Source organism: Mus caroli, unplaced genomic scaffold (genome assembly GCF_978045245.1).
Source record: "Mus caroli unplaced genomic scaffold, Mus_caroli_1 scaffold_9, whole genome shotgun sequence".
Taxonomy (NCBI): domain Eukaryota; kingdom Metazoa; phylum Chordata; class Mammalia; order Rodentia; family Muridae; genus Mus; species Mus caroli.
In genome coordinates this window covers 74,694,290-74,716,566 of record NW_028227264.1, presented here as the reverse complement: position 1 = coordinate 74,716,566, position 22,277 = coordinate 74,694,290, and the positions used below count along the sequence as shown (strand labels likewise).

At 48.5% G+C, this 22,277-nt stretch overlaps 1 protein-coding gene across 13 annotated transcripts in view; it reads left to right on the top strand.

The window, feature by feature from the left end:
- The window catches only part of Pcnt (pericentrin), a 92,975-nt gene that overhangs the window by 23,870 nt on the left and 46,828 nt on the right, over positions 1-22,277 (top strand). For 4 of the 13 annotated variants that reach the window (XM_029482463.2, XM_029482460.2, XM_029482461.2 and 1 more), the window contains exons 13-24: positions 263-472; positions 8,649-8,800; positions 9,323-9,474; positions 9,729-9,961; positions 11,991-12,153; positions 12,710-12,922; positions 14,912-14,944; positions 17,194-17,423; positions 17,972-18,088; positions 18,202-18,222; positions 20,039-20,242; positions 21,579-21,749. In XM_029482463.2, the coding sequence (XP_029338323.1) occupies positions 263-472; positions 8,649-8,800; positions 9,323-9,474; positions 9,729-9,961; positions 11,991-12,153; positions 12,710-12,922; positions 14,912-14,944; positions 17,194-17,423; positions 17,972-18,088; positions 18,202-18,222; positions 20,039-20,242; positions 21,579-21,749 (1,899 nt within the window). The remainder of the gene's footprint in view (positions 1-262; positions 473-8,648; positions 8,801-9,322; positions 9,475-9,728; positions 9,962-11,990; positions 12,154-12,709; positions 12,923-14,911; positions 14,945-17,193; positions 17,424-17,971; positions 18,089-18,201; positions 18,223-20,038; positions 20,243-21,578; positions 21,750-22,277) is intronic. The other 9 variants (XM_085842903.1, XM_085842904.1, XM_029482456.2 and 6 more) reach the window with 3 other exon arrangements.

Genomic DNA, 22,277 nt, shown 5'->3' with positions numbered 1-22,277 from the left:
AAACAAAACAAAGTAAGAACTACAACAGCAAGAAAAAATACATCTTAAAATAAAATAAAATTCTAAGAGAATATTTTAAAAGCAGACACATACAGATCACACACAAATTCCTTTTTAAACCATAGCCAAGCTTTATTGGTGGCAAAATTTAATTACAGGAAGCATTTGGAATCTTGGCTACTTGCATGTATTATACTCCTCGGGATGGGGAAATCTAGGATGTGTACACCCTTGGCTTGACCCCGTGGGAACTCTGTCTCAGCAGCAAGACCCGGCCATGGCTCTGCACAATGAAGGGCACCTGCTGGCGGAGGATGGCGATGCAGTCTTGGGTAGTGTGGACGCCGAGGGCCTGCTGCACCAAGCTGGACCTCAGGAGCTGGGAGATGCACACACAGCTGAAATGCAGAAGTCACAAGCAGAGTTGGCCAAACCTCAGGAGCTGCAGGCATCGCAAGACCAGGTTGCACAGGTAAGTACTGCCTGGACAGTCAGTCCCTCACGGTAGCACTTGGGGTGATGTTGTACTCTCTAGGGCAAGCAGTTGATGAGCACAGCGGAGCCACTGGTCGAGGGTGCTAGGGTCTGCTCTTGAGCCCACACCATCTTTTCTTTTCTTTTCTCTTCTCTTCTCTTCTCTTCTCTTCTCTTCTCTTTTCTTTTCTTTTCTTTTCTTTTCTCATAACTTACATCCGGACCACAGTTTCCCCTCACTCATCCCAGTGAAGAAAAAGAAGAGCAGGTTTCCCAGGGAGATCGATGGCCTAACAAGTGACAATAAGACTGGGCACAAACTCCCATATATCAAAACTGAACGAATCCACCCGGTACAAGGAAAAGGTCCCGAGCAACAGCAACACAGTCAGAGACACCTCCATTCCCACTATCGGGAGTCGCACAGGAACACAAGCTACACAACCATAAGGTAGATGCAGAGGACCCAGCTCAGCCCCGTACAGGGTCCGTGTTGGTCACTTCAGTCCCTGCGAGCCCTGCTTGGTTGATTCTGTGGGCCAAATCACTCAGTCTTACTATTGAACTTGAGTCTCTCACTTGACTCTGGAGCTCACTGTTTCACTAGTCTAGATGGCCAGGTTGCCCGAGGAGTCGTTTCTGTCTCTGCATACTGGGATTATGGGTAAGCACTTACGTGGTACTGGGGTTTTGAACTCTTTTTTTTCCCCCCTTTGAGACAGGGTGGGTTTCTCTGTCTAGCCCTGGCTGTCCTGGAACTCATTTTGTAGACCAGGCTGACCTCGAACTCAGAAATCTGCCTCCCGAGTGCTGGGATTGAAGGCGAGCGCCACCACCGCCCGGCTTTGAACTCTTGTCCTTATACCTAGGGCGAGTACTCTAACTCTACTTGCTGAGCCATCTCCCCTGTCTCAAAGCAGGGTTTAATAAGTGCCTGCTCACAACAACAGACACAGTGGGCGTCAGGTGAACCTGCTGATTCCACGTGGGAAGATGCCCCTGCAGAGGCCACGATGGAGCGAGCCGCTGTGTGTGGCTGTGACTATCCACACAGTACGACGGAACACACTTGGAAGTCTGTACTACACACAGTATGGCTTCTTCAGAATACATCTTAAATGGCTTCTCCTATCACATGGCGATTTTGAGATAACTAACGTAGCAATAGGAGCCCTTTAACTTGGGAAGCTTTCAGAGGGACCTAGCTGGGGTCCATGTGACCCGTGTGGCCTCTTTCTACATCTGGGCAAAAGATTGTTCTTTGCCATGGTCTCCCAGTCCAATCCTGCCTGCTGGGCCATAGGCACATGAACACACACATGTATACACAGTACATACGTTTTTATATACACATATACATAGAACACAGTATATGCACATATTCTCCATTCTGTACCTGTAGGCTAACCCCCCCTTCCCCCCAGTCACCTGAGGACCCCTGAAGCTCACCTGCCTGGGTGTTCTTAGATTAGAAAGACTGTAGTTTCACAATCATCTGGGGCTGGAAAGAGCCGAGTCTGATCGCCTCAGAAGTAACTAGGTGTTTCTGTGAAACATAAGCAGTTTGTTGAGATGATTTGTGTTTATAAACACCATCTTTTGAGATGCTTTTTGAAACCAAGGGTGTCACTAGACAGATGTTTCAGTGGTTAGAGACACCTAGGGCTGCACAGAGAAAACCATCTTAAAAAGAACAAATAAAAATTATTTCTACACGTGTGTGTAAGATTGTTTGGGTGCAGAGGTCAGAGGACAAATTCCAGAAGTGTGCACTCTCCTTCCTCCCTGTGGGTTTCAAGGATTGTCTGTATGACGAGCGCCTTTGCCCGCTGAGCCATTCTGTGAGCCTTGTGTTAATGTGGGGTGTTGGGTGGGGGCGGCGAAGGGAGAGTGTGGACTTCAGTATACACAAAATTGAACAGTTCAGTAAGCCTTACTCCTCTGTACCGCAGACTGCATGCCAGCGTTGGCACATCAGTGGCCTTGGAGTAACTTCTCCATGACCCCCACTGCCGTGGCACAGCAACAGGTCACCCTTCATCTCATCCCGTTTCCGGCTCACACTTCTGCCTCTTTCTGGCTGTGGTTGTGTGAGTTAGGGTCTGCACAGGGAGGGCCTCGTGTGCACTGAGTGTTTTAACTCTCATTCCTGCGCCGGTCAGCCTTTTACCTTTTGCCCTGGGTTCGTGTGGGCAGTTCTGTAAGCATGGCCAGTCTTGTCAGACTTGCCTTGGCTTTGAGACATTTCATTTCCTCCAGTGTCTTCTCAGAGTGTTCCCCGGGATGCCAGGGCTGGCGTCCCAAAATAGCAGGGACGCACTGTCCTTGCTGCCTCCCAGACTCTGCCGAGCCACAAATATCTTGCACCTGTCTGCAGAGCCAAGCCTCTTCTCAGCAGGCTCATTTAATGGAACACTCATGGTCGGGCGGGGCCTTTTCAGGATGACCGCCCTTTGGAGTTTGGTTGCACAAAACATTCTCTGACTTCGTAAGCTGGGTCATTTTTTCCCCTATAGAAGGGCGTGACCCATGAAGAAGTCTACCTGGCTATTGACCCTGATCAAGAAGCGTGGTCCAGAAGTAGCTACAGAGCGACCAGTGCTGATTGTCCAGGGCTGTTCCGTATGTTCTTATATAAAAACCTGTTCGCAGGCTAACCCTTGAAAGTGGTAAGAGACTGTAGTTCGCTTTCTGTAGTGTGAACGTCTGTATTTTACTACTGACAATGCTCATCTTCACTCTTAAGCGGTGGCCTTTGTGTGCTGTCTCCCCAGACATGGTTGGTCTGTTTTCTAAAAACATTTGCAATAGTTTTCGTGTATTTTTGTGGATGTTTAGAGAAAACTAAGAGTATAGTTTTAAAAAATTTCTTGAAATATGTATTTTTATTTTTTATTTATGTGTGCACACACTCGAGTGTGTGTGTGTGTGTGTTTGTGTTCCCAGAAGAGGGTGTTGGATCCTCAGGAACTGGAGTTAGTTGCTTGATGGGAGCTGGGAACCAACCGTAGGTCCTCTGGAAGTTCAGCAAGCACTCTAACTGGTGATCCGACTCTCCTGCCCCTAAAGTGCCATTTTTTTAAATATTGGCCATACCTGGTCACATCAGCTTTGTGACTGTCGTGAAACCTTGTGAGATTTCAGCCACAGACCTGCGGAAGTGCCTCATCCATTCTTGAACATGTCGAATGCTTCTGGTTTATTTATCCTGCTGAAGGCTTCCCTAGGACAGACCAGTGTGTTCTGCCTGCTGGCTCTGCTGCCTGGTGGGAGGTTGGGCTGCCTGCTTTCTGCTTGCCTCCCATGAAATACATATGTCCTTGTAGACACACACGTTGTTATGTGTTTTTGTCAACTGCCTTAAAGTCCTTCCTGGGATAGAGGGAGAGTGAAGACTACAGAGCTGTGTGTCCAGTCTCAGGTCCTGCAGCTCTGCTCTAAGGCAGAGGGCCCAATGTCAGCCTGTTTAGCTCTGGGTTCAGCGGGGGTCCCTGCTCCATAACTGGCCATTCCTAATGAGATCCTACATGAAACCACTCTGTTGTCTTCCTTCACAGTCAGTGGCAAGAACAGAGAGCCAACAGCCAAGTACAGGTGGAGAGTTTGGTAGGCTCTCCTGGTCTACTGCAGAAGAAATCTAAAACTAACTTTGAAAAAATATCATTTTTTTTTCCGTTTTGAAGGCTTAGTTTTATTCACATTGTATTTATCTGTCTATATAAATATGTAAATACAACCTGCTTAGTCTGTATAATGTCTCTCTCCCTCTCTCTCTCTGTCTCTCTGTCTCTCTGTCTCTCTCTCTCTCTCTCACACACACACACACACACACACACACACACATCTTTATCTGCTAAGCATTCTCCACATTTTGTACTTGACTGGCTTTATAGTGTGTATAAATGCCTTTCCATACAATTGGTCTGTAGTGATTCAGTGCATCACAACTCTCTTCTCGCTACCATGCAGGGCTTGAACTCACTAGTAACACGGCAGGGTCCTTGTGCCGGTATGTGTATGCCACATAAGTTGTTGAGCACAACAGCACATTGTCATGTCCATATCTCTTGCTCTTGCTGAACTCTGGGCACTGGGACTGTGATGGTTTGTATATGCTCTGCCGAGGGAGTGGCACTATTAGGAGGTGTGGCCTTGTTGGAGTAGGTGTGTCACTGTGGGCTTAAGACCCTCCCCCTGGCTTCCTGGAGGTCAAGTCTTCCACTAGCAGCCTTCAGATGTAGATTAGAACTCTCAGCTTCTTCTGCACCATGTTTGCCAGGATGCTGCCATGCTTCTGCCTTGATGATAGTGGACAACCCTTTGAACCTGTAAGCCTGCTCCAATTAAATGTTGTCCTTATAAGAGCTGCCTTGGTCATGGTGTCTGTTCACAGCAGTACAACCCTAACTAAGACAGAAGCTGGCACCAGGGACTGGGGTTTTGCTGTGCTAGGCCTGACCACGCTTTGGTTTGGAAGAATGGTTTTGGGACTTTGGATTTGGAAAGCCATGGAATGCTTTAAATGGGGCTTAATGATCCATCCCAGTAGGAATATGGAAGAGTTTGTTACTGAGAGTGATTCAAATTGTGCGGACCTGGCCCAAGAGGTTTCAGAGAAGAATTTCTGTGTGTGGCATAGAGACTGTTTTTTGTGGTATTTTGGTGGAGAATGTAGCTGCTTTTTGCCCTTGTCAAAAAAATCTCCTGAAGCTAAGGTAAAGAGATTTATGTTAATTACATTGACAAAGGAAGTCTCAAAAAAGCCCAGCAGGTGGGTATGCTAAACCAGTCTCTTGGCCACCTGAGGATTTTAATAGGGGTTACAAGGTAAGGTTTTAGTTTTTGCGGTTGAGTTGCCATTGTTTGTGAACTCTGTGTGAATGGAACTCTGTGTGGAGTTTCCCTTCACATGGTGGTTCCACTGGGTTCAAGAGAGAAAGGTCCGGGCAAAGCCAGGGTTTGCCAGATGTGCAGCCTCTGGTTAGGTCTCTCTCACAAAGAACATTTTGAACAAGCATAGTAAGCTTAGAAAGGAAAAATATAGAAAATGTGTTTCAAGTTCTAAAGGGGCACCAGGGAGTGAAATGGAGCTGAATCCTGTGTTCTAGGAGATAACAGATTAAGAGAGTGGGACTTTGGGGCAAGATCCTACCCACTTTTAACCCCAGGAGATAAGGCCAGATCTCCGAGTTCAAGGCCAACCTGAGACAGAAGAGCTAGTGGTACATGAAGATAAGCTTCAGTCCAGGTGTGGTGGTGTACACCTTTAATCTCAGGAGAGTCAACCTGAGCTAGAATAACTAAGACAAAAGTCCGTGGGAATTTTGTGATTTCCAAAATCCCATGGCTATTAAATGCTAGTGCCGCTATCTGCACTATATAGTCTGTTGGGGTGATTGATGGGATCAGGACAATTGATGGCAGTAACAGGTCAGAGGGGCGTAGTCCTAACTATGGAGCCCTCAGTTGTGTGAGAAGTGGACTGATGTGGTAACTGCACAGGGAGGTGAGTGGCCAACAGGGTAAGCAAAGCCTACAGTGAGCACAGTCTGATCCAAACCTGTGGGGCTACCTAAGGGAGCGGCAGCCTTTCAGAGTATTGTGTAAAGGCATAATTTACATGTTGTTAGAAATACTGAAAATGGGAAAGCCCGCAGGTTAGAGATAGGCCACATAAGATGTGTGCATACGCACGCAAGCACGCACTCGAACACACACTCAATAAAAAAAACCTGCAGATGTGTAAAACCTTGAGGTAGGAGAATCTCATGTTCAGGGCCAGCCTAGGCTGCATAGTGATACCCTGTCTCAAGAAGAAGTGGGGAGGCAGTTACCAGAGTGAGAAAGAAATCTTAAACTGAGAACTGATAAAGAAATTGTGAAGGTGATGTGGTGGTCTGCCCTAGGGAAGTGAGGCTCATAGCTTGTTGGATGTGTGTGAGAAAGGCGAAGAGGGAAGGGCTGGCCCTGCAGTTGCCTGAGAGCCAGTGGAGTGAGTGACCCAGAGGCAGGTGCATCTGTTGTTAACGGAGCCAGGGGAGCTGACCTCATTACCACTTGCTGGTGAGTTACACATGAAGCTCAGTGGTGTCCCCAGCTAAGAGAAGGACAATGTTCCTTTAGGCAAACCTCATGCCAAATATTCTGTTTTCATCATGACCTAGTCTTACTAGCATCTTTAAAACTCTACATGGTACAGTTAAAATACCAGTGTGAGAAATAATTACGTCCCTGCTACCCGGAGTAAGCAGCTCATAGCTCAGGCCTCAGAAGTGTTTCTCCACGAGTTCATACCCGCTCGCTGGTCCAGCCTGTGTTTTTAGGTTGTTGTTTTTTTAAAAAACACTTATTAATGTGTTTCTTTTTCCTCTTTCTTTTTTTTTTTGGGGGGGGGGGCGGGGGGCAGGGTTTCTCTGTATAGCCCTGGCTGGCCTGGAACTCATTTTGTAGACCAGGCTGGCCTCGAACTCGTCCTGCTGGCTTTGTGGCTATGACATCATTGCCATAATTTGCATTTCCTTATTGCTAAGAAGATGAATGTCTGTTCATATGTTTGTGTTTCTTCAACTGGAAGCCAACTTCCAGGACAGGTAGAGCAGGCAGATCTGCTTCCCTGTTGCTGGCTACTCGGGCTTCCCATGAGGTCCTAAGCAGTAGCCACAGATCCCAGTAATCTGGTGTAGCTTGGCTTACAAAGGAAAGACACCACCCCATAGCACCATGAATCCAAGGTGCTACTGTGGTCCTCCTGTCTCTAACCCTTTGGAGCTGGGTTTGTGATGTGTTGTTCAGGACACCTGGGTTGCTACATGGATGCTGATTTCTTTTTTTTTTTTTAAAGATTTATTTATTTATTATTATATGTAAGTACACTGTAGCTGTCTTCAGACACACCAGAAGAGGGCGTCAGATCTCATTACGGATGGTTGTGAGCCACCATGTGGTTGCTGGGATTTGAACTCTGGACCTTCGGAAGAGCAGCCGGGTGCTCTTACCCACTGAGCCATCTCACCAGCCCCGGATGCTGATTTCTGAGCTGCAGTCCTCATGGCTGCCCAAATGCTCTTAACTGCCGAGCCATCTCTCTAGCATATCCAGTTTAATTTTTGGACTTTCTAGGGCATTGACTTCTCTTGGGCCACTGGCCCAACTGTGACCCGCTGTAGCGCTTTCATGTCACGGGTGGGTAAGCTCCCAGCTTGGTGCTCGGTAGTGTGCAGGGTCTCTACTTGGAGGCCAGTGGTCTTTGGCTCCTTGACTCTTTTTCCTTCTGACCTGGAGTGTGTCAGCACTTCATCGGCTGACCTGTGCTCTGACACAGATGTGGATATGTGTTGGGGGTGGAGGGGTGCTTCTGTTTGACCAGAGGAAGATGACTGCTTTGTTCTGCCGGGTGCCTCCAAGGACATGTGTGGTAGTAATTGTACTTTTCTCTTTCATTTGGAAGATGCCAAAATTCTCTGTCACTCACAGCTGGCCCAGGCCAAAGACCCTTGGATTCATGGTGCTATGGGGTGGTGTCTTTCCTTTGTAAGCCAAGCTACACCAGATTACTGGGATCTGTGGCTACTGCTTAGGACCTCATGGGAAGCCCGAGTAGCCAGCAACAGGGAAGCAGGTCTGCCTGCTACCTGTCCTGAATGGCTCAGACACTGAGCCTTGCTTTTGTTTGTTTGCTTTTGTTTTGTTTTGTTTTGTTTTTGAGTCAGTGTCTCTTATGTAACCCTGGCTGTCCTGGTACTCAGTATGTACACCAGGCTGGCCTCAGACTCAGAGATCCTCTCCTGCCTTTGCCTCCTGAGTGTTGGGATGGAAGGTGTGAGCCACTGCTCCAGGCTTGCCTCTGTTTTTGAAGAGAAACACGTAAGAAGGACCTGTGTCTGTACGTTGATTAATTTCATGGGGAGGGACTAGGCTCAGGGATTTTGATTTTGAATTATTATTTGCGCTATGATTCTGCCCTCTCATTTCCTGTGTATTGGGGACAGGTAGACCTTCTTCAGATATACTTCAGTAAGTAAGAAACGATGAAGGACGAACAGTACTCTGACCTTTGCTTTTCTCGTGGCCATTTTTCTATTTAACATAATTTAAAAATCGTGATGGAGTTTCCCAGCAGTTACTTGCTTCAGCCAAAGTTGTTGTAACTGAGGTCTGCCACCTTTTCCCAACAGGTGAGAGATAAGGTCTTCCTGCTGAACCGGGAGTTAGAAGAGTGCCGAGCGGAGCTGGAGCAACTACAGCAGAGGCGGGAGCGGGAGAACCAGGAGGGCACCACGCTGATCTGCATGCTCAGGGCTGACCTGGAGCTGGCTCAGGGCGAAGGGTCAGTGCTTCCCTCCTGCACCGCTGCCCAGCCAGCAGCACTTGTTGCCGGGCTTCTGTCCATATTGAAACCTGGGCTCAGAGACATCCAGTCCTAATGATTCACTGTTAACTACCTGCATACCCAGACACTTTCACAGCCCCTCCCATCCAGAGAGCAGTAAAATCTATTGTTTTATTGAAGTCCTATTTTTTATTTATTTATTTATTTATTTATTTATTTATTGTTTTTGGTTTTTCGAGACAGTGTTTCTCTCATAGTCCTGGCTGTATTGGAACTCACTCTGTAGACCAGGCTGGCCTCAGAAATCTGCCTGCCTCTGCCTCCCAAGTGCTGGGATTAAAGGCGTGCGCCACCACCGCCTGGCTATTGAAGTCCTATTAACTGAAGCCCTGTAATCATGGCCACCTCCCCATCACCCCGCTGCCAAATAGAAACATTTGCAAGCATGTGGTTAGCATTTTGTGAAGGGCCAAGAAGAGCTCTGATGATTGGTGTTTTTTTTTTTTTTTTCTATCTTAGGAAAGCCCTCCGAGATGCCTTGAGGAGACTTCTCGATCTGTTTGGGGAAACACTGAAGGCAGCTGTGACCCTAAAGAGCCGGATCAGTGAGCGTGCGGGGCTCCTCCTGGACCACGAGGATGCTGCAGATACAAGTGACGCCCGGTTAGCAGGTGCATACTCGGAGATGAGTTGTCTATGCTAGTGCAGTGTTTACTGGGACGGGGGCCATTATGCTGAGAACGCCCTCAGGATCTTTGTTCCCTGTCAGTTCCTATACTCTGGGGGAGCAAGGATCAGGCCCAGGTCAAATGCTCTGAGTCTGAGGTTGGTTCGTCTGTGCTGTCCCCACACCTCCCATACACCTGTCCCAGGTTGTGAGCTCACTGACTGGAGATGTGGGCATCTGTGTCTGCTTGTCTTGTAGCTGCCGCCCTTGGCGATATGTGGTCAGACGAGGGTCTACTGGAGGTAGACAGAACGTTGCCAGAAGGGGCAGAGACATCTTCTGTGTGTGAGATTAGCAGTCACGTGTGTGAAAGCTTCTTCATCAGCCCTGAAAACACACTGGACTGTGAGCAGCCGATTAGGAGAGTCTACCAGAGCCTCAGCACGGCCGTGGAGGGCCTCCTGGAGATGGCCCTGGACTCCTCCAAACAGGTGAGGCCCAAGCCCCATGGCAGAGGCTGCTGGGCGAAGGGGTGGGTGAGACAGATGACTCACCGACAAGGCCGCATAGACGGTTAATGTTACCACAGACACCGCGGTGTTCCTAACGCTCATTCCAGCTTGCAGGCTGCAGACATATCGTCATTTTCCAGGTAGATCTGAATTCATGGGTGCTCCCAGTATGCCTTATTCCACCCTGTGGTTAGAGACAGAAACCCTTAACCTCTCCTGGGAAGGCTGTTGGATGTTAATGTTGATTGTTGATGCTAATCTTTTACAACTGATTGTGTGAGCTTTCACGTACGCTTTAGTTGAAGTCTTTCTGAACAGAAATTTCCAAGGAAGCATGCAGTGAGGACAGGTACCATCTCAGTTGACGATCAGCAAAGCAGACATGGCGGTGCATGCCTATGCTCCCAGCACTTAGGAGGTAGAAACCGAAGGATCAGAGGTTCAAGGTCATGTTCTGTTTACCAGCGAGCTTGAGGCCAACCTAGGATAAATGAGATCCTGTCTCAGAAGCAGAGCGCAGGGCCAGGTGTGGGAGCACGTACTTTTAGTCCCAGCCTGGTCTGATAGCAATGTCCAGGCCAGTTAGGGCTGTATAGTGCGACCCCATCTTTGAAACAAAACCACCACTACCAACCCAAACCTGCAAATCCACCTTTTGCACTTTAATGCATACTGTAATGCTTTGTATTTGGAGAGTATCACTAAAAAGTAGAATTTGTTCATTTCTTAGAACAGGTAATTGGAAAAGATACTACATAGAAACATGACGATGGAGAAAGCAGCACATGACTCTTTTTAAAAATTTTTTTCTGAGGTTAGCAGTTCATAGTTCACAGCTGTGACATCTGCTGGGGCAGGGAGCAGGGGGTGTGGTGGAGGTGGCAGTAGGGTGTAGGTGTTTCATGTTTTGAGGCCCATTTACTCCTTAAGTGACCTCGAAGCCCCAGTTGAGACCCAGATTCGGGAGGAACTGTGAGCTTTGTAGATGTAGAGGCTGCTCTGTTGCCGCAGCCCTGCCACCCAGCACTAGTGGCAGCGACTCTCTGACCTTTTTTTAGATGAGATGGATGATTTTAAAAAATTAATTTTTTTACACTTCATATTTTATCCCCCCCCCATCCATCCTCCGACTGTTCCACCTCCCATTCCTCCTCCCCACCCACCTATCTTCACGTGGATGCATCCATCCACCCCCATCCCACCTGACCTCTAAACTCCCAGGGGCCTCCAGTCTCTTGAGGGTTAGGTGCATCATCTCTGAATGAACACAGACCCAGGCAGCCCTCTACTGTATGTGTGTTGGGAAATGAATTATTTTATTTTATTATTTTTTTTTTTTAGTGTATGAGTGCTCTACTGCATTTACATCCACATTCCAGAAGAGGGTATCAGATTTCCTTATGGATGGTTGTGAGCTACCATGTGGTTGCTGGGAATTGAACTCAGGACCTCTGGAAGAGCAGTCAGTGCTCTTAACCTCTGAGCCATCTCTCCAGCCCATTGACACTGATATTAACAAGCTCCCCACCCCCACTCCAGCTCCTCTTTCTCTCCCTTCCTCCTCTTCTTCATACCCTCTGTATCTTCTTTTTTTTTTTTTTTTTTTTTTTTTAAAGACTTATTTATTTATTATATGTAAGTACACTGTAGCTGTCTTCAGACACTCCAGGAGAGGGCACCAGATCTCGTTACAGATGGTTGTGAGCCACCATGTGGTTGCTGGGATTTGAACTCTGGACCTTCGGAAGAGCAGTCGGGTGCTCTTACCCACTGAGCCATCTCACCAGCCCCTTCTTTTTTTTTTTTAAGTACACTGTAGCTGTCTTCAGACACACCAGAAGAGGGCATCAGATCCCATTACAGATGGTTGTGAGCCACCATGTGGTTGCTGGGATTTGAACGCAGGATCTTCGGAAGAGCAGTCAGTGCTCTTAACCACTGAGCCATCTCTCCAGCCCCCTCTGTATATTCTTGTATGTAGCTGTGATTTTCAAATGTATCTCAACAGCTAGAGGAAGCTCGCCAGCTCCATCACTGTGTTGAAAGAGAGTTCCGTCACAGGAAGGAGGAGATGGCCCAGGCCGTGCAGAAGCAGCAGGAGTTGCTGGAGTGCCTGAGGGAGGAGAGTGCAGCCAAGGATGGGCTGGCTCTGGAGCTGCACACGGCTAAGGGTGAGTGCGACCGACGTGGCAGGGCCAGGCTGAGGCTTCCTACTTCAGTCGTGCTCAGCCTGGGAGCAGATATGACCTTCCCACTGGAAACGTGAAAAGCAGGGTCTTTAACAACAAACTGCCTAACCTGACCTTGTGAGGGCGAGGTGCCAGTGCCAGGTCTGCCCTTCAGTAGTTTTCTTTGGAAAGTTGCATTGGCTCCAGGAAGCCACACTGGTGATCGGTCTGTGATTAGACTATAAGGGTCCTGCAGTGAGTGCTGCCACTTGGCCCTGTGAGTCCGTGTCACAGGAGCACCTGTGGCATGTCACCTCTCAGCCACAGCCATTCTGTCCCACAGATGGCCTCTCTGCACAGATGAATGGACTGCTCAGCTCTCTTCAGGCATCGGGCCTTGCCTAGAGAACCAAGCCCCTTCTCTGAGGGTCACCAGGAGTGACCCGCTCTGACCTTCCAGTACTCGGGCCACATCAGCATTTTGCACAGGGCCCCCAGCAGTCTCTGTTACCCTTCTGCACGGGTTGCCCTATCTCACTGTGCTTGGCCTGTCTTTTAGGCCTCCTCGAAGGATTCAAGGTGGAGAAAGTGGATCTGCAGGAGGCGCTGGGCAAAAAGGAGGAGTCGGAACAGCAGCTGATCCTGGAGTTAGAGGATCTGCGGAAGCAGCTGCAGCAGGCTGCCCGAGAGCTGCTCACTCTGAAGGAGGAGAAGTCGGTCTTGTGGAACCAGAAGGAAACTTTGACTAATGAAGCAAAAGAAAGAGAAGCTGGTGAGAAGTGTGATTGGCAGGAGGCTGAGTGGGCTGGTCCCCGGTTGCATGAGAACTTGGTCTTTCCAGAGACAGAAGTGCAGAGAGCACTTCCCATCGTGTGGGCTGTTGTAAGGGAAGCGCTGGCCGCAGGAAGGGCTCATGGGTAGGATGCAGCATCCAGTTGCTCTGCAGTGGGCCAGAGGGAGTTTGTCTTCATGGCTGACACTGCTAATGAGCTGTGCCTCTAGGGAAGGAGATACCTTTAAGACAGCAGGTTGATGTATCGGGATCTGGAAAATGAACTGTCCTAAACCATACTGAAAATAAGTGTCTGGTGTTAGTCCCGTAAGTGTGCGCCAGCTGCCTCGGAGGAGCCATAACAACGTAAAGGAGAGGTTTCTTCTGGCTCACAGTCCTGGAGGTTTCAGACGTGGCTCCTTGGACCACTTGGTCTTCGACCTGTAGACAGGCAGCCTGTCATGGTGGGATTGTGTGACAGGAAAGCTACTCAGCTCACTGCAGTCTAGGACTCTCATTTTTTATAACAAAGCTCTCACCCCCCAAACCATTAGGTTGTGACTCTACCAACGGGTTTATCCACTGATGAGAGGGGGCCTCTCTCCCAGGCCCCGGCTCAGAGCACACGGCTTTGTACATAGGAGCTTTTGACGAAACGTGCACCGTTTAAACCATAAGACACTTTCATCAGAGGGTTTTACTTCCTGCAGACACAGAGCCTTCCTGTGTTGCCCAGGCCAGTCTTAGCTGTCCTCTTGTCTCAGTGTCCCTGAGTGCCAGCATGCTCTATATTATATACAGTATATTTTTAGACATTTTAGCTGTTGAAATGAAAACGGATGAAACTCGACACATACACTGGAAGAACAGGTCATTTTTGATTTGTCAGAAACACTTCCGCTTCGGTGTGTGCCCTTTCCTCTGTGTCTTTCCCTGTGTGTTTTTTCTGTGTCGTCCAGTTTTTCTTCTGTGGGAAATAGTTGGGCAGGCACAACCATTGTGCATAATTTCTCCTCCTCAACCCCCGAGGCTGTGAGCTGTACCACTGTACTCTGCTCTTTGCTGGTTTTCATAGCCCCGCTGGTTCTTCCTTACGTCCACGTCTGTGTGAGATGAGCTCTCTGCTCCCAGACCATTCAGTTAAATGTCTTGCTTTTTGTTAGGTCTCCTTTTCTATTCTGGGACAGTTCTCAGTGGCTGGCCCTTTCTTGTGCATACCTGAGTTCTGTCCCTGGACACCTTGTGTTTTATTAACATGAGGCAGCAGAGAAAGAGACTCTGAGTCTCCGTGGACTATCTGGCAACCCGAGAAGTATCCTGCATGTGTGTTCTGGCTCTCTTTAGGAATCTTTTGGGGTGCCACTGCTCTTCCCCTATTCTTTGTAGGGCCTGATGTTCTGGGCAGCACCATGGCTGGGCTGTGCCTGGGCATTCCAGGCAGAGACCCAGGAGGAGGTTGGGCCAGTGCAAGAACATTGGCTCTCTGGTCTCAGGGCATCTCGTATCCATTGCTCTCTGCCATAGGCAAGCTCTTGCACCTTCTCTGGAGTCTCACTTGGGATTGTTTATGCAGCCTTAATTTTCATTCTTGCCCCTTTACCTCTCCATCTGGTGGCTGAATATGTTCTGAGTCTGCTCCTATGCACTGGGCCTCTCTTGCTCTGGGCCACCACTCAGCTCCCTTGACTACAGGCTTCCTGAGGTCACCTGGGGTCCTGTGAATATGGAACAGCTTCCTAGGGCCTTTGAGAACCCCACTCTGCCTTCCTTTCAATCCTTTACATGTATGTTGTGTTATCATCTTTTCCTGTTTTCTTTAAAATGACCTCTCGAACCCCCGTTTGGGCTCTATGACCACTTGAGGGCAGCCAGTGGTGTGGTGGATGGGTAGGACCTACAGCCTGGAATGCTGCCGGCCTTCGCTTATCCTTCTGTTCCTGGTCGGGGTCTTGTGTCCCTCTGGTGATGCTTTCTTTCTGGTTACCACAGGCACTCCTGTCTCGCCAGCACACAAGGACACAGGTTTGTAAAGAGTGAGCTCTGCATGACATAGAATGTTTGCATCAGATCTCTCAAATTACTAAGAGGAGAAAGTGCTTTAGAGCTTTGGCGGCAAATTAGTGAATGATATAACCTTTAATAACCGTTCCTAAAAGGTGGCAGCACTGTCCTGTTAGTGTCCCAGTGGTATTTACTCTTTTCTCTAATGACTTTCCAGTTATTATAAGTCCTGTTTGTGCTGTCTTGCCAGAATTGATGCTTTGTGACCATGATGCTGTTTGCTGGATCAGGTCCCTGTGCAGGGCTCCTAGCAGGGAACCTGGGGAGGGGCTGGGCCTGCCTGTGGCTCTGTGCCTTGTTTGACTACCCTGATGGGAAGTCCTCACCTCCACAGCCCCTATAAGCCATAGCCACACCACTGAAGGGCAATGGGAGGTGGTGTCACCAGGCCTTAAAGGACCCTGCGTGTCTCTTTGTGACGAGGCCGTGCCGACTGGCCAAGCTTTTGGACCTTCTCCCTTACTGGAAGCTTGTGAATGACATTGTTCCAGCTGCATGTTTAAGGACAGTTTCCCGAAGCTGCTGACTTCCTAGCACGGACAGTTGCCGATAATGTTACTTTCGTGGTAACAGTTTGTCAGGAAAGTAAGAATTGATGAAACTCACTGGGACAGTGGCGCAGGCTTTAATTAATCCCAGCACTGGAGAGGCAGATACAGGCGCATCTCTGTAGCCTGTATCTACATAGTGAGCTCTAGGACAACCAGGGATATTCAGAGAAACCCTGTCTCAAAAAAACCCAATAAATTAATTACTTAAATTCATATCCCCGAGTTTTGATAATCTCTTAGGATTTGTCACTAGTGAATCCTTTTAAATAATAGGTTTGTTAATCTATAGTTTCAATTCAGATAGGACCCTCTCTCCCCATCCATGTCTTATTTCATTTGCATTGTTAAAATCCTTGAAAATGAGTTACTATTTGTGTGTTTATTTTGTGGTACCGATGAGCGCTTGTAGCATGGCAGATAACCCCTTTGTCACACCCCCAGCTCTGGCCTGTGTCACTTGTAACTAATAGAAACTGCTTTCTGGAGGCTGGCAAGTTCAAGGTGAGGCAGGTCTGTGCCTCAGAAGCCATAGTCCTCTTGAAGATGCTGAAGGGCTAAGAGAGGGAATCCTCCCCCCTTTGGCTGGAGTTAAACTCATTCATGAGGGTGGGGTCTACATGCCTGGTTACATCTCAAAGGCCCTCTCTTAACACTTCACTTTGGCATTAAATTTCAACCTGGATTTTACAAGGGACAGGCATTCAAACCCTAGTCCTGGTTATTTAAACCATGTCTTGATTTGCTAAATGCTACTTATTGTCTCTGAGATATGTCATAGTCCTGACGTAGTTCTACAAGTTCTTCTCCAGAGCCAATATTTTCCCCGACGCTAAGCTATCAGTAGCGTGAAGGCTTTCACCCACGATGAATTTCTTCTTCTTTTTTTTTTTTTTTTCATTTTGGTTTTTCGAGACAAGGTTTCTCTGTATAGCCCAGGCCTGTCCTGGAACTCACTTTGTAGACCAGACTGGCCTCGAACTCAGAAATCTGCCTGCCTCTGCCTCCTGAGTGCTGGGATTAAAGGCGTGCACCACCACGCCCCACGATGGATTTCCTGTTGAGAATATTATGGCACACCACTGATTTACCAGGACACCCTTTTTGGAGGCCTGGGAGCAGAAAGGCAGTTGAGGCAGGGTTTCTATGTAGATCAGAAGTGACAGGGATCCACCTGCCTCTGCCTCCCAAGCGCTGGGATTAAAGGTGTGCGCCACCCCTGCCTTCAGGACACACATTAGGCTTCTAAATTTTAGCCAGTTTTTACTTAAAAGATGTGACTTTTGTTTTCAGAAGGAATTTGTATTTTCAGAGATCACCTCACAGGGTTGTGGGTATGCTAGGATGTGGGCTTACAGTCTGATGGGAGACAGGCTGGCTCAGGCTTCGGTTGTCACAACTGTGCAGAGGAGAAAGGGTTTTGGAGAGGTCATGAGACTTGACTCTTTTCATGGGGATCATGCTTGAATCTCACGCCAGCTGTAGGGCGGCTGGAATGTGGTGACGGTTGTCTCCTAAGCCGTCCCCTGCTGTTCCAGTTTAGATTCTTATGAGCAGTCGTCTGTCAGGGCCTGGCGCTGACAAGCCGCCAATCACGAGCCCTGCGTGGGGCAGCCCATGCTCTGAAGTAGGACTCCATGTCTGTTTTCTTGGCATCCTTAGCACTGCAGGAGGAGGTGGAATCTCTTACCAGAGCCCAGTGGGAGTCCAGGAAGCAGTCTGAGAAGGACCGTGCCACCCTACTCTCTCAGATGCGCGTCTTGGAGTCTGAGTTGGAGGACCAGCTTGTGCAGCACCGGGGCTGTGCCCAGCTGGCTGAGGAAGTGGCTACCCTGAAGCAGCAGCTGGCTGCCCTAGACAAGCACTTACGTAGCCAGCGTCAGTTCATGGATGTAAGGAGGTTTTTTGTTTTTTTGCTTTTTATTAATTTACTTCACTAAACTTAACTAGAGCACAAACAGCATCTATGCTGTTGTGTTGTGGGCTAGTGTGAAATGCTCCTATCAATGGCCTTGTCGCCTTGACTATGGCAGGGACTTGCATTTTGTGAAGATTCTAAGTGAATATTCTGGCATCTTCTTGACCCATATCTTTTCCTACTACGGTCCTGGCAGTCGAACTGCGTGTTGTCGCCCCAGGAGGTGTCTATAGTTTATCTCTACAGAAGGCAGAGCTGCCTGGGCTTACTGTGGCTTCCCGCCCAGCAGTTTGAAACCACTGTGACTTTGTGAGACATCTCCTTTGCGATTGATTTATCGTCAGATTGTTTCTTTTAGCTCCATTTTGAAAACTTCACAATCGGCGGGGGCGCGGGGGGGGGGGCGGGGGGGGTTGTTGGGTAAGCGAGCAGACATGTGTGATGTGTGGTTGTGGCCTCATTCTTTGGCTTTGGCACATGTCCCCCTGAAGTCCTGTACTCACACATGGCCTCCTGTTCCAGGATCAAGCTGCCGAGCGTGAGCATGAGCGGGAAGAGTTCCAGCAGGAGATCCAGAGGCTAGAGGGGCAGCTCCGCCAGGCAGCCCGGCCACGGCCTCCTGGGCCCCGGGACAGCCAGGTAGGTCAGCCTGTGGTGTCCCGTGTCGGTGGGTGACTGCTTATGGCAACGTTTTAAAGCTTTGGTTTTTGTTTTTGTTTTACATTTGTCTTCCACGGACATGGAAACTGCAGTGCGTCCAGTTAGACGAGGAGGTAGGATGGCTGGCAGGCACCTCCTTGCTTGGGTCCCTTCTGTCCGCCAGCGGCTTGCAGCTCCCGAGCACAGCTTTGCCCTAGGCTGCATGGTAGTTGGCTGCTGTGTGCACTGCCCTGTCGCTTGCTCTCTGGGCTTTCATTTTGGGCTGTGGAAGCCTGTGACCCCTTGTCTGACGTAGCTGTAGTTGAGTCGCTTGTGCTGTTTTAAAAGTGACACTTAGGGAAGAATGGGCTCCCAGGAGGTTGTGAGGCACAGACTGGTTCTTGTTGAGCAAGAGTTCTGCTGTCCAGCCTTGTACTGAAGGGATGCAGTGAGGCCCCCCTGCAGACCCCCAGTAACACAGGCTTCCTGATGCCTTCCCATAAGTTTGTTGGCCTCATAATGTTGTATGTTAAATGTAAGACAGGAGCTGTGGCAGCTGGTCCAGGAAGGGTGCTGACTTACAATACGTAATTCCCTTTAGGGATGAGGGTTAATAGATGAGCAGGCTTCAAGGCCGTGATTGGGTCATGAGTAGGGGAGAGCATTGGAGAGAAATATATGGAGATAGAGTATGAAGACTGAGCATGATGGGACCTCAAAGAGAAGGAAGGAGGGGCCTTCCTTCAGTAAGCCTGAGAGTAGGGGCTGGAACACAGCCCAGCATTATGTCAGCAAAACATGCATACGTGTACACATATATATACACATATATACATACATACATACATACATACATACATACATAAAATGTTCCTCTCCTCTTTTCTTCTTTTCTTTTTTTTTGAGACATAACCCTGGCTGCCTTGGAACTCACTCTGTACACTAGGCTTGCTTTGAGCTCAGAGATATGCCTGCCTCTGCCTGCCAAGTGCTGGTATTAAAGGCATGCAGTGTTATGCCTGGCTTTTCTTTTTTGTTTGTTTCCGAGACAGGGTTTCTCTGTGTAGCCCTGGGCATCCTGGAACTCCATCTGTAGAGATTCACCTGTCTCTGCCTCTGGAGTGTGCCACCACTGTCCAGACTGTCTGTCTGTCTCTCTCCTTCCTTCCTTCCTTCCTTCCTTCCTTCCTTCCTTCCTTCCACAACTCTTTTGTAAAACTGCTTTTTACTTTTATGTGCATTGGTATTTTACCTACATGTGTCTCTGTGAGATGGTGTCAGGTCCCCTTGAACTGCAGTTACAGACAGTTGTGAGCTGTGGGTGCTGGGAATCGAACCTAAGCTCTCTGGAAGAGCAGCCAATGCGGTTAAAGTACCTACTTCTTATTTTTGTTTTTTTAAAGAGTGAGAATAAAGAGTTGGAGAGATGCCTGGGTGCTTGAGAGTGCTCGTACAAGGTGGCTCATAACATCTGTAACTCCACTTCTGAGGGATCCAACACACTCTTCTGACACAGGCACACCCATGGGGTACTTTACATACATGTGAGCAGAGCATGTGTATTCACATTTAAAAGTAAAATTTGAAAAACTTAGAAAAGTGAGGTAGGTGAGTTGTCATGAGGTGATGAGGCAGGCAGAAGAGTCCCTTATCCTGAGCAGCCCCCTGCCCCCCCACCCCGCAGCCCCCCCAAGAGTCTCCTGAACAGCGGAAAGATAGAACTTTACAGCTTTGTAGGGGTGGCATGAATTTTACACCACGTGATGTAGTTCAACATGGTACATACGATAGAAGGGGTAGAAGAACCAGGCATCATCATGAACAAAGCTGTCCACTCACTGCACTGACTGCTTCCTGCTGCTTCCAGGGAGCGCTTAAAGGGGCATGGCCTGACTCAGGCTGTTTTATCTGGAAGTTTTGTGTTCCTCATATATTTGTTCCTGTGTTTAGGTGGAGTTGTTACAAGAAAAACTGAGAGAAAAATTAGATGGGTTTAATGAATTGGTCATAAAGAAAGATTTTGCCGATCAACAATTGTTAATCCAAGAAGAAGAAATTAAGCGCCTCGAGGAGACAAATGCCAGCATACAAAGACAAATGGTCCAGCTCCAGGAAGAACTGGAAAAACAGAAGAAAAGCATGGAAGAATTAAAGGTAGATAGAGTTCCTAGCTGGGCCGCAGTACTAAGCTGGGTATGGTCGGATGTGGATGGACTGTGTGGGCAGGGCATGCACAGAGCTGTAGCATCTCTTGGGCATGTGGCTTGAAATGAAGGAAGGGACATGTATCTTGAACCCAATAGCAGGTCTGGGCAGATGTCCCTAGTGACCTCCGGGCAGCAGGGTAGCCTTGTCAAGACAGGGCTGTCTCATTGCCTAGACTCAGTTGTGTCTGTGTTTGAGCTCTAGGTCAGGACTTGAACTTGGGAGTTTTCCTTTGCTTTTTGTTGTCAGATGTTACAAAAGTGAGAGCCAAGGAGAGATGCTACTCAGTAGTCCGTAGCTTGAGCGAGACAGGAGTCCCACTTGAAGGGGTTAGTGGAGGTCTCAGCAGTGCTGGTGGGAACCTGAATTTCCCCTTCTTTTCTTGATTCTCCTGTTCAACCTGCACGTTCAGGATTCATTCCCACCCTGCTGCCCTCACTTCCTGCAGCTCACCTCAGGGCTGTGGCGACCTTATTCTGTGACTTGAACTCACTGAACTTGAGGGAGGGAGGGAGGGAGGGAGGGAGGGAGGGAGGGAGGGGGAGAGAGAGAGAGAGAAAGAGAGAGAGAATGCCCATTTGTTCTCCTCACATTGGACCACTTGACATTGTATGCTGGTTTCTTTATTCCCCAGTGTTTTGTGAGCCTGTAAATGGTCTCTGAAACCTTTCTTTTAAGAGAATTATTGCTGTATTTTATGTGTGTGGCTGTTTTGTTTGCATTATGTTCGTGTATCACATGTGCCCTTGGAGGGCAGAACAGGGCATTGGATCCCCTGGAACTGGAATTATAAACGGTTGTGAGCTGCTGTATGGGTGAAGGGAATCGAACCTGTGACCTCTGGAAGAGCAGCCAGTGCTCTCAACTGCTGAGCCGTCTCTTCATTCCTTGGATCCTTTTTCATGAATTCATGTTCAGCACGTGGACATATCGTCTAGCCTGTCCTGGTGTTGTCTGTGTCCCTGTGTTTTTATAATTGCCACTAGCCCAGTGGACACTTACAGATGCTGTTCAGTGGTTACTAGGAGTTTCTCATAGCAGAGTCCTAGGCACGCCTCTTTGACTCCCCTTACCAGGTGGATCTAGTAGATCTCAGTTAGGTTCTGTCCAGAGTGTATAGTCTGGAGGTCCAGTGAGTGCAACCATGCCCAGGTAAGCTCAGATATGTGCAAACGTACCCACTTCTGCAGGAGACCTCATGCTGGCTTAGACTTTATAACAGTTGATTCCTTAAGTCCCTGATTCCTTGATTTGCCTAACATACTCATTTCCCCTTCCCCCATAGGAAAAAGAGAAACTAAAGCAAGAGCACACGGGTAACTTACCGCTAACAACTGTATCACGGTCCGGGCTGGATGAAGCTGGGCGTCCTATGCTTCCCCAAGGCAGCTCTTCTAGGGTTCTGGAAGCCCAACCAGATGTAACAGAGAGGGCAGTCTTACAGCATGAGAAGGAGGTAAGCAACACGAGCTCGGTGGCACTGCCCAGCTGCAACCCCATGTCCCCGAGCCCTCCTGCATAAAGGCTCACCATCCAAAACCAGGCAGCAGCACTGTGGCCAGAGTGTATACTTTGTAACTTTGTAGGTTTCTGTCACTAGGGGACAATAATACCTAGACTTTGAAACCTTCCAAAGCTACTTTAATAAGTATTAAATATGAATGTCAATACTTCTTCATGTAGATGAAAGGTTTTGGACTTAAAAGAACAGCTAGAGAAGATCAAAGATGACTTAGTAGCTGGGTGTGGCAGCACACGACTTTAATCCCAAGCACTCAAGAGGCAAGCGGATCTCTGAGTTCAAGGGCACTCTGGTCCACCTAGCAATTTCAGGACAGCCAGGGCTACAAAGAAAAAACAAACAAAAAACCAAACAGCTTTGGCTCTCCCTACCCTAAGGGATTGTCAGCTGATACTACTGGTCCCCGGGGGCAGTGGGAGCAGAGATGATGAACTGGGGATTTGAAAGTCCTGTGAGTACCCA